Genomic DNA, 16,087 nt, shown 5'->3' on the forward strand with positions numbered 1-16,087 from the left:
CACTCCACATAGACGTTCAGCCTGTTTGGCATATAGCATGTGTGCCTACAGCCATTTTGCTTCTTTTCCTAAGTCACTCTTTTATCCTTCATGATGCCCCTACACATTTTTTAAAATGTTACATTGTCATAAAATGACCTAGTTGCCAATATGTTATAAAAATCTTGGTCACCACAACTCATCCTTAAAGTAGAAGTTGGCCTTTAGCTTCTGATGCTCCTCATTGTTCAAAATGTTTTTTTAAATGCTTTAACAAATGAGACATAATGATACATTATTTACCATTAGTCAAGTGAATACGTACGACAGACAGACAGACAGACAGATAGATAGATAGATAGATAGATAGATAGATAGATAGATAAATAGATAGATAGATAGATAGATAGATAGATAGATAGATAGATAGATAGATAGATAGATAGATAGATAGATAGATAGATGACTCTTTGTTTCTGATGAATTACAGATCAAACAATACATAAGATTCTATTATGAGGTATATCATTCATTTAACAACCCATTGTCCTTAAAGAGCAACTCTCAGATGGCTTTACAAGTACAGATGCACAATACATAGTTAACCTTGCACCAGCTGGTAAAGTGGCTTACTTAGGGTAACACAATGATTTGGAGGTGAAGACTGAATTTGAAACCCTTTAGGATAACCATTTAATGCTCTAGCCTGTATGCCACACTGTATATGTAACAGCCAAGTATTTAACACTATTTCAAGCAAGGGATTTACAGTCTACGCCATTATCATAATAGAATTTAGACATATTTCAGTTAATGCAGTCTAAGATGTAAACTGTAATTTCCTTTTCTCCTTAATAATGTCCTTGAAGAGTCCTGACAGTCTAGAATACTGCTTTGCTTTTTCAGAGCACTGTAAGATAAAAAGGAATTAAAACCAGAAAATGTAGTTAGCATTCAAAATGTACTTCAGAATCAGTGCAATGAGCATTACCTGTGCACTAAAGACCTAAACAAAGGTATCTTTGATGCTACGCAAAAAAAAATCAATAATATGCTAGTACATATTGTGTGAAGATGTGCTTACAATAAACCAATTATATATACTGTATATTAAGTTATTGGAAAGAAAATTACAGTATAAAAGATGTACCACAAAGGTTAATGACTTACATCAAGAATTCACTAATGTATTTATTAAGCTACAAAGCAGCCTTTAAAATTAATTTCAAACATTTATGCTGATGAAACATTTTACTTTTAATGTACTTCTTTGTTTCATTAGATGCTATGCTTCTTCTCCCATTCTGTTGCTAATAAACATTATAAATATTCATTAGCATATAAAAAGACGTGAAAAATTAAGTACACCCCATGAAATGTTTTCTTTTTAAACATATGTGAGATATCAAAATTTCATCTTTATTTAACTCTTTGAAGGCTGAATATTTTTTCCAAAATACAAAGTTTCTGAAAAGCAATGGTTTCACACAGAAATCAACATAAAACGTCTGTTGCTACATGCTGTGGCTGTCAGTTTACCAAGAATAAGCGGCAGTCTTGTTGCCAGGCTGTCTTTGTGTGGCTGGGACAAAGTGACAGTGCATTGCAATCTGGTTTCTACCTCTTATGATTGTTAAGTGGCAGTCCTCCCTGGCAACCATTGTCAGTACCACAACTAGCTAGGGATCAGTCAGCTGAAGCCGGAAACTCACATTTGTTTTCAATCACTTGTATCAACATCAGAGTCTGACAAGTCATAGTCCAGTTCAGAGATAATAGGCAAAACGTCGTCCACGGAGTGTTTTGCTTTACGCATTCACTTTGATCTCTCGCCAGATGTCGGTGCCATTTTTGCTCTTGTTTGCGCCTTGCTACTCACACGAGTGCAGGAAACCTCGGTCAAACCAAGGAATCTAACTTTCCTTCTAGCAACGAGAGTGCAACTAAAACATAACAGTTGGTTTTGTCACAGTTTACAGTCAATTACCATCCTTTTTGACAAAAGTCGACATCAGCCCTGAAAGAGTTAAATAGCATTTATAGATAAAGGTGATATAATATAACAAACATTATTCCACATTTACTTTTTGTACTCCATTGTATAATTTAGATAAACATAAATAACAAATTTATCATATGGAAAAAGTAAGTACACATGCAAATATGTACACTACCTCAAACAGCAAAAATTAGAATCAGACGCACCAGGACAGGTGAAAATGGTTAGAACATCTTTACAGAGGATCTTGGAGGAACCTGTCCTATTTAAACCTCAGACATTTCGTCTGGTTTGTCCTTTGTTGTTATCACCATGCCTAGTTTGAAAGAGCCATCTGAGGCCTTCAGAAAGGAGACTATAGATGAATATTAGGTTGGGAAGAGATTTAAAAAGATCAAAAAATCAACCATTCTACTGTTCCAAAGATCACCTACAAGTCAAGAAAATTTCAAGCAACTGCCAACTTGTCCAGGCCAGGCCAACCCAGCAAGTTCAGCCAGACAGCAGAATGCAACAAGCTAAAAGAATCCTCTAAGAACCCCAGAATTTCTTTACAGTTAATGTCAAAGTGCATGAGTCTACCATTAGAAAGAGGTTGCACAAATTAGACTTACAAGGGAGGTGTACCTGGAGGAATCCTTTGTTGTCCAGAAAGAACACTGTCAAGACTAATGTCCATCCACCCATCCATTATCCAACACGCTATATCTTAAGTGCGGGGTCATGGGGGTCTGCTGGAGGCAATCCCAGCCAACATAGGGCGCAAGGCGGGAAACAAACCCAGGGCAGGGCACCAGCCCACCCACACACCAAGCACACACTAGGGACAATTTAGGATCACCAATGCACCTAACCTGCATTACTTTGGACTGTGGGAGGAAACCGGAGTACCCGGAGGAAACCCACGCAGACACGGGGAGAACATGCAACATGCGAACCTGGGTCTCCTAACTGTGAGGCAGCAGCTCTACTTACTGCACCACCGTGCCGCCCCAAGACTAATGTTTGCCCATGAATACTTAAGTAAAGACGAGGACACCTGAAACAATGTGCTTTGGAGAAACAACAAGCAAACATAGAGTTATTTGACCATAGTACCAGAAGGTATGTTTGGCAAAAACCAAAGGCAGCACAGAAGAACATAATATCAACTGTAAAGAATGGTGGTGGAAATGTTATGGTTTGGGGCTGCTTTGCTGCATCAGGACGGGACAGCTTACCACCACAGAATCCACTATGACTTCTTCATTGTACGGGAGGGTCTGTCAGGATAATGTAAGACTATCTGCCAGAAGGTTAAACCTTAACCAAAAGTGAACCTTGCAACATGACAATAACCATTAAAATACTATTAAATCCGCCATGACTTAAAGGAAAGAAATGAAAGGTTCTGGAATGGCAAAACCAAAAGCCAGATATCAATCCCATTGTGATTGTAATCCCAGAAGTTCTATTGTATGCAAGACACCCCTCAAAATTTACGTGGTTGAAAGATTGAATTATAGAGGAATGAAAACACCTTCTCCCAGTTGATGTCAGAGACTGACAGGCAGTTATAGGAAACACCTACTTGAGTTTGTTTCTGCATGAGGGGGCAAAACCAGCAATTAGAGCCAAGAGTAAACTTACTTCATCCACAGACAGAAATGGCATTCATTTCATTTCTCATTGAATACATTATTGCAAAGTAACATTGTAATTTTGTTAATTACATCGCCTTTGATATAGTATGTTCATATATATTACCAGTAAATAAAAAATATTTTTGAATGTTGAAATAAAAAAAAAATCTTTTCATGGGATATACTTACCCTTTCACATGACTGAATTAAATAACTGCTAATGCTAATAGGAATCTTGTTTTAATTATAAGGAAATACTACCATTTTATAACAAAGTTTCTTTAAAAAATACCCAAAAAATAGCAAACAGCTGCACAGGCTGCTTAAATAATTTGCCCCTGACAAAAACGCTAAATGGCTTTTGCATGTGCTTTTAGTTTTTTCTACCTGTGTAAAAGATTTGATCATTCGAAAAATGATAGCTTCTTCTGAGCTCAGGGGCATGCTGGTAATCTGACATATACAATCAAGGATGCAGAATATTGTTTCTTCCTGGCACTGTGTGAAAACACAACAAAATTGATGTTTTTACAATTAAATACTAATGATTTAAATGATCATTTATTAAAAACATTTAAGCAATTTGGCTGATTTGTCTAATAGAACGAGTACAATATGAACTTGGTATATTTTAACACATTCAAACATAACATTCTCAAAACTGACAAAAGCAGCAAAAAATATTAAAATAACTGATGATCATAGAAGTTTTCCTTAACTGATATGTTTAAGTGCATAGACTATTATCAATCTTCATGACTGTTTATTTAGCAAAGAACTTCAACATGACTGACATAAACTACTTTTAACCCAACACACAGATGGAAGCACACATTAATCCACTATAGCAGCACATGGATTCTGCATGACAACAAATAAAATAATCACTTCCTATTTTTTTCTTTTTTTGTTGTTGTTGTCATGGCAGACAACTGTTTAAAATTAATACAGCTCCCTCTGCCTAAAAGTATCTGAATTTGAATTAACTATGGTGAAATAGAAGTAGGCTACTTAACAGGGATTATACGCAGCCTCTGCAAGGAACGATAAAGTGACAAATAAGATGCATCAACTTACTCATGTATTAAATAAGAAACAAAAAAATGCAGAAATAATAAAATAAGCATTAATGGTTTTACATTAATGGTGCTTTTACATTGACATGCAGAGGTATGCTGTATGATTCTACTGTGGTCCTCTAACTATGTTTCTCTTTCTCTCTCTCTCTGTCTTTCTCTCTTTACAAGATACTTCCTAGGACTGGCACCTGTCATGTGTTACTTTAGTGGTCCGTATACCCCCCGCATACATGTGGGCTAGACACCCCCTCTGTTATACTACATTTTTCTTTAATATTAATGTCACTGTCTCTATGCTCACTGGTATGGATATATTCACATGTGCATGTTAAATATGGCACACTGGGGCTCAGCAGTTAGAATTGCTAGCCAAGCATTGAATAGCCAAAGACAACTGGAGGAGTGTATAGTCAGCTTAAACACAGAAGAGTATTTCTGTCCTCTGTCAGTACAAAGTCTTATTTCCTTGTTGGGAGAATGAGAACTGGCATGTAAGCACTATGATATTTCTGTATTTTGTGGAAGAGGAGTTCAGCCCTTTCCTGCCCTTGTTTGGAGACAAAAAGGACCAGCAGGTTGAAGAAGAACAGTATAAAAGGCTTGGACAACAGCCAGACCCTTTGGGGCACGTGTCGGCAAAGTTCCGAAAAAACTCCCAGCGTGGGGACGAGAAATGGCAGCCTGTGTTGATCCAGATTCCCACCTGGTTAAAGTCTGTCCATATGCCTCCCGTCTGTAACCGCGTTAACCGTCAGTAAATGTAAGCTAAAGTATATTTTTTCTCATGTGATTCTTGTACCGCCGTAATCACGATGGGAGGGATATCGCCTTTTCTGTTATATTACTATATTATTTAGTTACTTAATATGCCGCAATTTAAAAAGAACACATTTCCAAGAGAGCTAATGCCTCTTCAGGAAACACCCTCACATCATGAATATGCCAAATTATCAAAAACATTATGTACTGTATTCCATTATATATTATTATTATTTCCATTAGTACTAGAAATTTGTTTAACCTTCATCTTAGTGCCAGTACTGGAACAGACCCAGGAATAACTTTGAGGCCCTATCAAACTATAGTGGCACATGTTTATAAAACATTTTTGCAGTTGGTGGTGTCCCCAAATCCTACAACCGGTGCAGAACATAAGGGATCAGAACTCCAAAGTAGCTTTTGAGCTGCCTACTCTTCTAAAAGGGTGACACAGTTAAGTAACCACAAAATGCTATCTACCAGTCTGGAGACTTTACTCTGAAAGGGACAACATGGTCATCAAAATGATACATCCTACTCACACATCTTCTTTGCATTGAAAATGATGGCATTTAGAAGTCACAAGGCAGTGACTTGTCACTTAGTAGTTAGGCCAGCAAAGAAGCCAAATCTAAGCCTTAAAAATTGATAAAACACTTTACCACATTCAGCAAACCTAACTTTTGGGGCATGCAGCATTGCCACAGGTAACATTTACCTGATAGAAAGTAATGACAAAAACTTGTCATTAGATTGTAGTACTCAATCTATTTTGCATTGTATGTTTGTTTTTTATAATGCCACTTACCATTCTGACAGCATTTTTTAATATCACTTTCTTAAACTACACTGTCAGGCAGTGTAATTTTAAAGTGACCATGACTGCAGCCTTACAGCCTCTGGTAACTAGACATTAATCCCAGGCTTGGTCACTCTCTGTTTAAAGTTTGTATTTTATTCCTGTGTTTGAGTGTTTTTCCTCTGGTACTCCTGTTTCCTATGCAGAAACTCATACAGGAAAATGATGGATACACTGTAAACTGTGATGCTGAAATAACTCCATGACTATCCATCCATCCATCCATTATCCAACCTGCTATATCCTAACTACTGGGTCATGGGCGTCTAACACTATGGCTACTTCATTTCAAATTAAGAAAATTGAAATGCTAATGAGGTTTACTAAAACATAGCAAATTGACTGTTAAGGAGCTCCATGGTGCACCAATAGCACAAATAAAAGGAGACAATGTACTTAAATAAATAACAATTTGCAATATCAGAGTAAAACAGAAAAATACTTTTAAAGAGAAATTATTCAAACAAATACTCAAATACAAGTAGAATATAATATAACTACAGAGCAAAATCATGACCTTTCTTCATTAAGTTACTGGGTACATCACTGACCTTCTGTAAAGCCCAGAGATGTTTTGATTTATTTTCACTAGATGACAACAGTCCTATATCTGCATATGACAAAAATGGTTCCTAAAAAGAAAAAACAGAATAGAGATAAGGAACCTTTATTTTACATACCAAAGTGCTTGTACATGCGATTTCTTATATGTTTTAAAAATGGACAACATGCATGTTAACTGAGTCAGATCCAGGGAGTGAACCAGCTACCTTGTAGTTTACACTCAGTTCTACAGCCACTAGGCCACCATTCCTGTCTATAGGCCAAATGGACAAAAATCTATTGGTTCACCATAATAATTATTTTTAAAGAGAAAATACAGTAATGGTAGAATGCAACTTATTTCACACTTTACTGACCTTAAGTTGTTCAAACCAGCTCCACAGCAAGTAACTCAGGACTTTAGGATCTGTCTCGGACAACAGCAAGCCCCAGGCACGTTCAGGCTTATTCATCTCAGTCTAGAAGGGTATTGAAGAGAGCACAAAAATATCTTTATAAATTAATATGCCTCCAAAGGGAAATAAGAACTTTGTGTTTTTTTATTTTTGCTTTTATAGAGTTTGTTCCATACTTTATATTGAAAAAGAAAATCAGACATAATATTGAAAAATCAGTTCACATTCTTACTTGAAACCATCGAGTTTTTCTCTGGAACTCTTTCCCAATGCATCCGTCTGCTGCCATTGCAATTGCAACCACCTTTGACAGATCTGACATATGAGATTTTGGGGAATCACAGTCAGGCCAACTCTTCTATAGAACATACAAAGCAGTTGTTTAAATATCAGATAGCAGAACATAACTCTTTCGACATTAACACACAATCTTATTACATGTGGATGTTACTAATTTGGAAGTTTCTTAAAATGAATATACTTTATATGCTATAAGATAAATTCAAAAGTCATAAAGATGGAACTGAGTAAAGCAAATATGGACATCTGTCCTGCAAAATCACATACTATTCTTTGCAACTTTGCTGTTATTCATTGAACAAGATATTCAATGAAATGAATAGAGTGGTTAGAAGTTTTGGATTTGTGAATGTAATGACAGCCAAGATTGAGAATAGAAGAAAATGGCACAGACCAGGCAAAATGGACTTGGCAATTAATGAATAAAATGAGTTCAGCCGCGCACATAGGGACCTCTCACTGAAGAGGTTAAAAGGCATTCTAGGCAATCACTGACACAAGTGCAAGTAGAATGCATAAAGACATGTCAGTTGTTCTAGTGCATATTAATATTCAAGTAAGCCACATTTAGTTGTATTTCGTTCTACATTTCTGGCTTTGTTTGTGCCACGAGCTGTGCTCTACTTCTCTGATTTATTTGTATGGTATACCAAGCTATGCAGATAGTACATTCATTCCATACTAAGGTTATACAAGACTGTCAACAATTAATTCATGTTTATTAATTTGCTGAAAGTATTAATTAGTAAGATAAGCTGCAATAAAGCAGTAAAGACACGTCTGCCTGTAAGGACTAAGCCAAGTTTAAACAAATGAGGTGAAAATGAGCTAATTCACCCCAATTTCAGCATTCATGTTATATACTGTAAATGCTATAAAAGACAGACGGGCATCCCAACTAAGATAGGAACAGAGTTCTTACCCAGATTAGACGCCATAATGGAAGGACTGAGGGACTAGAGACACAGCCTAGTCGGATTGCACTGTAATCTTCATCCTGGCTAAGACCAGTCTATAGTGAATTGACTGCCTGAAGGTGGATTCCAGGAACAATTCATAAACCCAAACAGAAGATGGCAGTGTTCCTAAGAGTAATGCCAATCAGGACACCTCCAGGGTTGCATGGGAATTAGAGCGCAGAAGTGCAACTGTGTCAGGGTCCTTATGTACCACCAAAGGGCGCTGTTAAGGGGGTACAATACTGGTGTCCACGTGACCCAGAAATGCTCCTGACCGGCAATGTGGTGACACCAGAAACAGTCCTGTGTTTTGCTTGAGAAGAAGCTTGCCACCTCACATTGACAAGTTAGAGTCCAGAGGCAGCAGGCAACACTCTGGGAGGACGAAAGGAGAAATGATTTGATTTGTATTGTGATTGGTTTGTTGATATTTGCATGGGTGACGGGTAAAAGGTGTTTTGTGGATAAATAAAAATCTTTTATTTTATCCCAGTAACTTGTTGGGTATTACTGTGTCTAATGTTTGGGACTCAGTGACACCACCTGGAGGTTATAAAACATAACATAGACCGATTAGGTGGAATTTATTTGTGCATTCAGTCTATAGCTCAAAAATTAACATGATCATTTTTATCTTCTGCATGTGCTTATGACCAGAAAACACCACACATTAGCTCAACATTACTACCAGCACTGAAACTCTTACCTCCATTACTGTAACACTCCTCTTATAACAAGGTGCCTTATTCGCTTCATATTTTGTAAAACTGGAATTTTTCAACTCATTGCCTACACACACAGTTTCTGTTTGACAGGACATTTTTCTTTCACTAGGAATCTTCAAGTCTTCATGTACTTTTTCAGCACCCTGTTTTTGAGTAAGTAATTTTTCTGTGTCTTTCCATCTGGTCATTGTTGAACTGGAGGAGTTTGTTTTTGTTACTGGAATTCTTGAGCTGTGTAAATTCTTAAACATATACATCAATTATACATTATTAGAATATAAGTAATGACTGCACATCATCCAAGTCATAGACTTCCAATTTTATCATATTTATAATGAGTATAATACTTGTTTTAGTTTAAAGGTGATTATTGTATAGTTAGGGATCTTAATATTACATTTTATTTAACTGATACTTTTATCCAAAGCAACTTAAAACATATGAGAGATACAACTGTTTATATTTATTTTATTGTTTTTTCTTATTGGATCACATTCAGATGAAGTGATTTGCTCATAGCCACACACTGTCAGGAGTGAGATTTAAATCTACAACCTTAGGGTCTAAAATCCAAACCTTTAACCACTACACCACATTGGCTGCTTGGCCAATATGACTTTTTTAACAAGTGTTTGGAGTTTATTTGGGAAGTAACAAACATAATAAGATCCCAATCTATAAGAAAGGCTACACATATTTTCATTAGCAAATTAACAAAACCAAAAATTAGATATATTCAAATGACAGATGTATATAATCCATCTATTTTATGCACTCATGGAAGGAAATTGGGTCAAGTGAGAAAAACTCACATACAGTTTCACACTTACAGTGTCAAAAAACAATTGCCAGTCTACCAGAAGTGAATGTGTGTTTCTGAACAATAAAATTTAGCAAATGCTTTTATGTAAAAAAGTTGAAATGCAAAAAAGACAGCAAAGTTACATTTTTATATATCGCACAAGTACCATATATAGAGTATGTCACAGCTAAAGTTAATATTCAGATCCATGATGGTAAAATATTGTTTTACCTTTACTTTCTCTTCCAGGACAATCTTCCTGAGATCAGAATCACTGTGGCTTCTCTTAGTCCAAAGTAATCCTCTTCTTTGCTCCAGTAACTGTTCATTTTCATTCCAAAAATTAAAGGAGTTAATTGATGGGTGTAAAAAGTTATCTGCATCCTTAAACATGGCCTTGGCGCTTAGAGGCTTCTGTCTAGATAGCGTCTGTCTTATCATTTCAGTTAAGTGTTTTCTTTTTGCTTCAAGTTCCATTTGCTCCTGCATAGCACTATAGTCTGTCTTATTAAGTGCAATCATAATTAATCTTTTGCAAATTACATGCACAAGTTTTGGAATATTTTTAAGTTTACGAGCTTCATCACCATGTAGTAAATGCTTCTGACGTATAAGGTACTGTTGTAGAGTGAAACGGTATGTGCTGTTGTCCACACTAGCATACATGACAAAGTGGGAAACAAGGAACTGGGCAAAGTCATAGACTAAGTTTATCTGAGCTTGGGTTTGAATAGAAGAAGGGCGCTTCAACCTGACAAAGTGGATGGCTTCGCTTGCATTCACATGAGCAGCATAAACCAAGTAACAAGCAATGAGGACACCTACAGACAAGGATAGAAGGCAAAAAATTATTAGGTTTCTCAGTTTAACTTTCAAGTGTAAAGTAACTTTTAAAAACATTTAAGAGCAAAGAAGCAGTATTGGAAGTGAAGGATTCCCAAGTGGACTTAAATAATATGCTAATTGTATAAAACTCTACTCCCAATGCCTATTGTCAAAAACTTGAATAATTAGACCTTGAACTTACCTGTCCTTCCCAATCCAGCATGGCAGTGCACTGCCACTTTTCCCTCCTTCTCAGCAAATGCCATTACTTTGACCATATCTAGCATCCGTATTAGAGATGACACTCCAAAGTCTGGCATGCCAAAGTTGAAGAAAAATACTATAAAGATTAAGCAAAAAACAAAACTTATCCTAAATAAATGTGTACATCACCTATTCTTCATCTTTTCTAATATAAAACAAATGAAAGATAAGCCAATAAATCCAAACACAAAAGGACCAACTATTACTATATATCAACCTAGAATTTCCATATAAACTTAAAGATATAACTGACTTCTCAACTGGTCTGTGACTCAAAAAAACGAAAAAGACTTTACATTTTTTAAAAATAAAGCAATACAACTTTGTATTATACACATTTACATATATAAAATGTTTAGTTATACTCTGCAATTGTGTTTTTGTTTAAAGGATTTCAAAACATTCATATTATTTTATAAATATAAAAATATACACTCTGAGGCTAGGGATCTGCACTGGCAATCAGAAGGTTGCCGGTTCGAATCCCATAAATGCCATTAGCGACTCTGCTCTGTTGGGCCCTTGAGCAAGGCCCTTAACCTGCAATTGCTGAGCGCTTTGAGTTGTGAGAAAAGCGCTATATAAATGCAAAGAATTATTATTATTATTTTTTAAAAAGTTGACATATAGTAAAGAATGATGAATAGGTTTAAAGATCTCAGATTACCAGGGAAAATACTTTATCCTTTATTACCATAACGATGCATTGAGTTTGATTTTTTGAAACCTAAACAATAAAGCATCAATGAAAGTATTCAATGTAAGGAAAACAGTAATTACTGTTCCTCATTTTAGGAAAAATACTTAGACATACTTTTATTATAAGAGACGCTTAAGCAAGATACTGTATGTTTATGTGTCTCACAGCTTGTTTTAAAAAATAAGATAGCACCCTCATCTTGGCTGACTTAAACTGTTCATTAAATGATTAAATAGTAAGAAGAAGGTAAGTGTAGTGTGACAGTGAAAAAGTTCTTAATGTGTTTAAGTTCTAATAAAGCAGAATGAATCCATTGTGGGGAGGCAGCATCCAATGATTTCAGAACTGGTGTACATTATCCTCTTTAGCTGCTTCTTCTCCTCATTTGAGAGACTGTACTCCATCACACTATGTTTCATACAGGTTTGATTTTGTCATAGAGGTGGGCTCATTTGTAAGTGAGAAATAGTAAGCAATGATGCTCACCTGGAAGTATAATGAATACAATGATGACTCAAGGAAAATAGGAATGCACAAGTTTTTTTTTACTGTATAAACAGAAGAGAGACTCACCTGTTTGATGTCTCATGTTTTCACAGCAGCATTTTATTGGCTATCAGAATGCGGCAAATTTATGGTACAAATATGAAAACTGTGCTGAAACATTGTTACAGCGTTGTGCAATTTATCATACTTTGTAACTGCACTTCGTCAGTCAAACATCTTAAATTTGCAGATGACATAACACTAATAGGCCTCATTTCAAACAATGATGAGTCCATATATACAGAGATGAGGTGGACAATTTGACATTTTGGTGCAGCCATAATAATTTGGTCCTTAACATTCAAAAAATATAGAAGATGACCTTTGATTTCAGGAAACAGTCAACCTACTCACCTATCACTTGCTATAAATGGCTTAGCCATTAGGATGTCAGAATCATTTAAGTTTTTGGGCACCGTGCTGCCACAAAACCTTAAGTGGGACAATAACATCACACACATTATTAAGAAAACCCATGAGAGAATGTTCTTTTTTGCATCAGCTGAGGAAATTCAATCCCTCTTGCAATATTGATCCAGTTCTACACAGCCATCATCAAGTTCATTCTGACCTCATCTATAACTGTCTGGTTTAGTGCTGCATCTGTTTAGGCTAAGGTCAACCTGCAGCATATGAGTATCATCAGAGCCTGTGAAAGGATCATTGGCTGTGACTTATTCCAAAGACTTCCCCCAGTTTTCTTCCACATGCAGTTATTCTGAGCAATTAGGTCTGAGCTTCTACTCAGTATCTATGTATACTACACACTAGACTGCCTGGACATTTTATTCCTACCATCTCTTTATTTTTTGTAATGTCCTTGAATGCTGCATCATATTTTACCATTTTATATTTTATCTTCTTACATTTTTCTTTTGTATTTTGTGTTGTCTTTATATGTTACACCAATATACTATCAAGACAAATTCCTAATACACATTAGTGTACCAGGCCAATAAAGTGAATTCTGATTTTGATTCCAGTTCCTTGTTATATTATCTGATATCTTACAGAAATCCAGCAACATCAGCCAATAAATTTGACATTATCTCAAACTAGAAGTCATATAATACTAATAGACCTACAGTCATTGCAGTCATGGTTTGCTTTAACAATTTTAAGTTTTTATCTTTCTTAGAAAGAATAACTTCTGGTAAGTTTACCTAAAATTCATTTTCAATAACAGACCTACAATTATTGCAGTCATTGTTTGTTTTAGCAATCTGAACTTTTTAACTTAGAAAGAATAGCTTCTGGTGAGTTTGCTTGACATTATTAGATATGCTGACCTTCCAGGTTAGTGTGCTGGAAATGGTGATGTCCAGGAACTTATAATTCTTCAATATTTCTATAAACTGGCAATTAACATATAAATGTGAGAGTTTTATTTTCCTTTGTCTAAAATTAACCACCTCTTCTTTTGTATATTTTTCATTTAATTCCAGACTATTTAGGTTGTAATACTTAACAAGTTCAGTTACCTCAGTCCTTTATGAAAACTCCTATTAATTTAATGAGAGTGCCACAAATGTGGCGTTATCTGCAAATCTGAACACCCTTTCAGAATCGCCATGTGAAATTTGTATGAAATGAATTAAAAAGTTGTGGTAAGACACATATCTATGGTTCTGGGATTAGGGGCTGAGAGATGTTGTCCTTCAGTCTCATCCGCTCATTCCTGACAGAAAGAAAATCCAGTAGCCAGTAACAAAAGGACAAATAAAAACCTACATTTGTGTGAAAGGCTGAGTTGTATTGTTTACTTTCCATGCAATTACACATATTGAAGAATACCATGAAATCCCCAGGCAAAATAGACCCTCCACTGATCTATTGATCGAGAAGTAGTGTGTGTTAAATGGGAAAATGGAAATGAGTAGCTCAAATAATTTCATCATAACAAATGTTAAAAGGCAGGTAATACCGTAGGTCTTAAGTATCCACAAAGAAACAAGGATAGATCCAGGTGCCTCTTTGCCATTCTGCACATTGCGAAGCCAACATGCATTGTGCTCCTAAATAACAGAAGGCCACTGAAGACACATCTCATTGCTTTTGTTCAGTCCATTGCTTCACCTTCTTCAGCTGCACTGGCAGCCAGCCACATCTAACGTGACTATGTAATTTTTTTGCCAGTCTTTAAAATTCAATACATGTCAAAGAGAATGTTACTACAGTTTCAACATTGATAAATCTTTGCTGTCTGAGATGTAAGAAGAGACTATACTCATTTTAATTATTACTGACAAAAGTACATGTCAGTGGTGGTTTGTAACCAAAACACTATTTCATTTAGAGATATAGAAGTCTAGATTCAATATTTCATGAACTCAGAGAACCACAAGAAATATGATAAGACATAGGAAGCTGGATGTAAGATGTAAGCATTTTAAGATATAAGCAGATGATATAAGAAATCTGATAAAGGATGCTTGCATCTATAAATGAAAGTTATGTAACAGTGATGCCATAACTTGATACACAAAACCAGTAACTGATCCTACGTATGAGGCAAACAATGAAACTGAATATTATGTCAACTCATTCTCAATACAGCTTATGTTTGTTTTGATTTTACTACTGAGTACACACTCTTTTATTTTAATTGAAGGTCCTTTTGATCCCACTAAAACTGGGTACATCACATAACTTACTATTATTATCCATGAAGACTTCTGGCAAATATGAAAATCCACTGGGAGGTTCAAGAGGTGATCCGCAATGGGCATGCTCCCCTGGAATTTGCATATTGATAACAGACTTGATGTTACATCTGAAATGAGAATATGAACATCAATTGTCCAGCAGTTAAAAACTCTTCAGGGTCTAGTACAAACTTAATCTTGAGTATACAAAATATTATTTCAAAGAGTTTGGGTATTACTAATAAAAATAAGCATGCATTTTATTCTTTTGCTATTTCATTTTTAATATATTGTGACAATGGGCATTGAGGCTCTCAATGTCCACTTTTATATTCCAGATCAAATAAAATATTTTACATATGACACACATATCAGGGCATACAGCAAGGAAAATCTAACACAAAGCATTTTTAAATAACATTAAATAGACTACTTAATTTGTTAAAAAACTTGTTTTATTAACTCCAAAAAGCTATTGTTTCAGCACTCTTAAGTGATTATTTACAATTCTGTATCAAAACTGACTGACAAATGAATGCTGGCAAATATTTTCTTTTTTTCTGAAACTTTTTTCTACCATGAATCTATACCATCCCAGCAAGCAAACCATCATCCTCTTTACTAGACTAAGTCACTCAACATTACATAAAACTTACTGTGAAAATTGTTCTATAATCTTATATTCCTTTATTAGAGGTGTAGATGGCCGTACCATAGCAAGAATATTATCCGTTATCCTAGGGATAAAAAAAAATACAATTGCTAGATAAGCAAATTTATGTTTCATACTTTATATGAAATAGATGACACACATTTAAAATTGTCAAGTCAAAGGAGTTTTTGTATCCTTAGTTAAAACACTTATTACTTCTGATAGTGCTCATCATAAAACATGAACTTCTGCTTGTAAAAAGAAAGAATATTTTAACCCCCTAAACCTTTTACATCAATGGGCATATTTAATAATGAACAGACATAATTTTAATTTATGAAAAATGCTAATGCATTGTTAAAATAAATGTCATGAACAGTTGATATACTTGGTTGTTTAATTAATTTGTAAAC

General features: G+C 35.3%; 1 protein-coding gene across 1 annotated transcript in view; it reads right to left on the minus strand.

Annotated features, from left to right (window-relative positions):
* Positions 1-446: 446 nt before the first annotated feature.
* The window catches only part of zgc:77752 (uncharacterized protein LOC393862 homolog), a 45,914-nt gene continuing 30,273 nt past the window's right edge, over positions 447-16,087 (minus strand). The window contains exons 4-13 of the mRNA XM_039760535.1: positions 15,679-15,759; positions 15,032-15,150; positions 11,070-11,207; positions 10,274-10,863; positions 9,222-9,482; positions 7,489-7,614; positions 7,218-7,319; positions 6,849-6,929; positions 3,988-4,098; positions 447-889 (exon numbers count right to left, since the gene is read on the minus strand). Coding sequence (XP_039616469.1) covers positions 800-889; positions 3,988-4,098; positions 6,849-6,929; positions 7,218-7,319; positions 7,489-7,614; positions 9,222-9,482; positions 10,274-10,863; positions 11,070-11,207; positions 15,032-15,150; positions 15,679-15,759 — 1,699 coding nt within the window. The 3' untranslated portion in view covers positions 447-799. The remainder of the gene's footprint in view (positions 890-3,987; positions 4,099-6,848; positions 6,930-7,217; positions 7,320-7,488; positions 7,615-9,221; positions 9,483-10,273; positions 10,864-11,069; positions 11,208-15,031; positions 15,151-15,678; positions 15,760-16,087) is intronic.

This window comes from Polypterus senegalus, chromosome 8 (assembly GCF_016835505.1).
Source record: "Polypterus senegalus isolate Bchr_013 chromosome 8, ASM1683550v1, whole genome shotgun sequence".
In the NCBI taxonomy this organism is placed as follows: Eukaryota; Metazoa; Chordata; class Cladistia; order Polypteriformes; family Polypteridae; genus Polypterus; species Polypterus senegalus.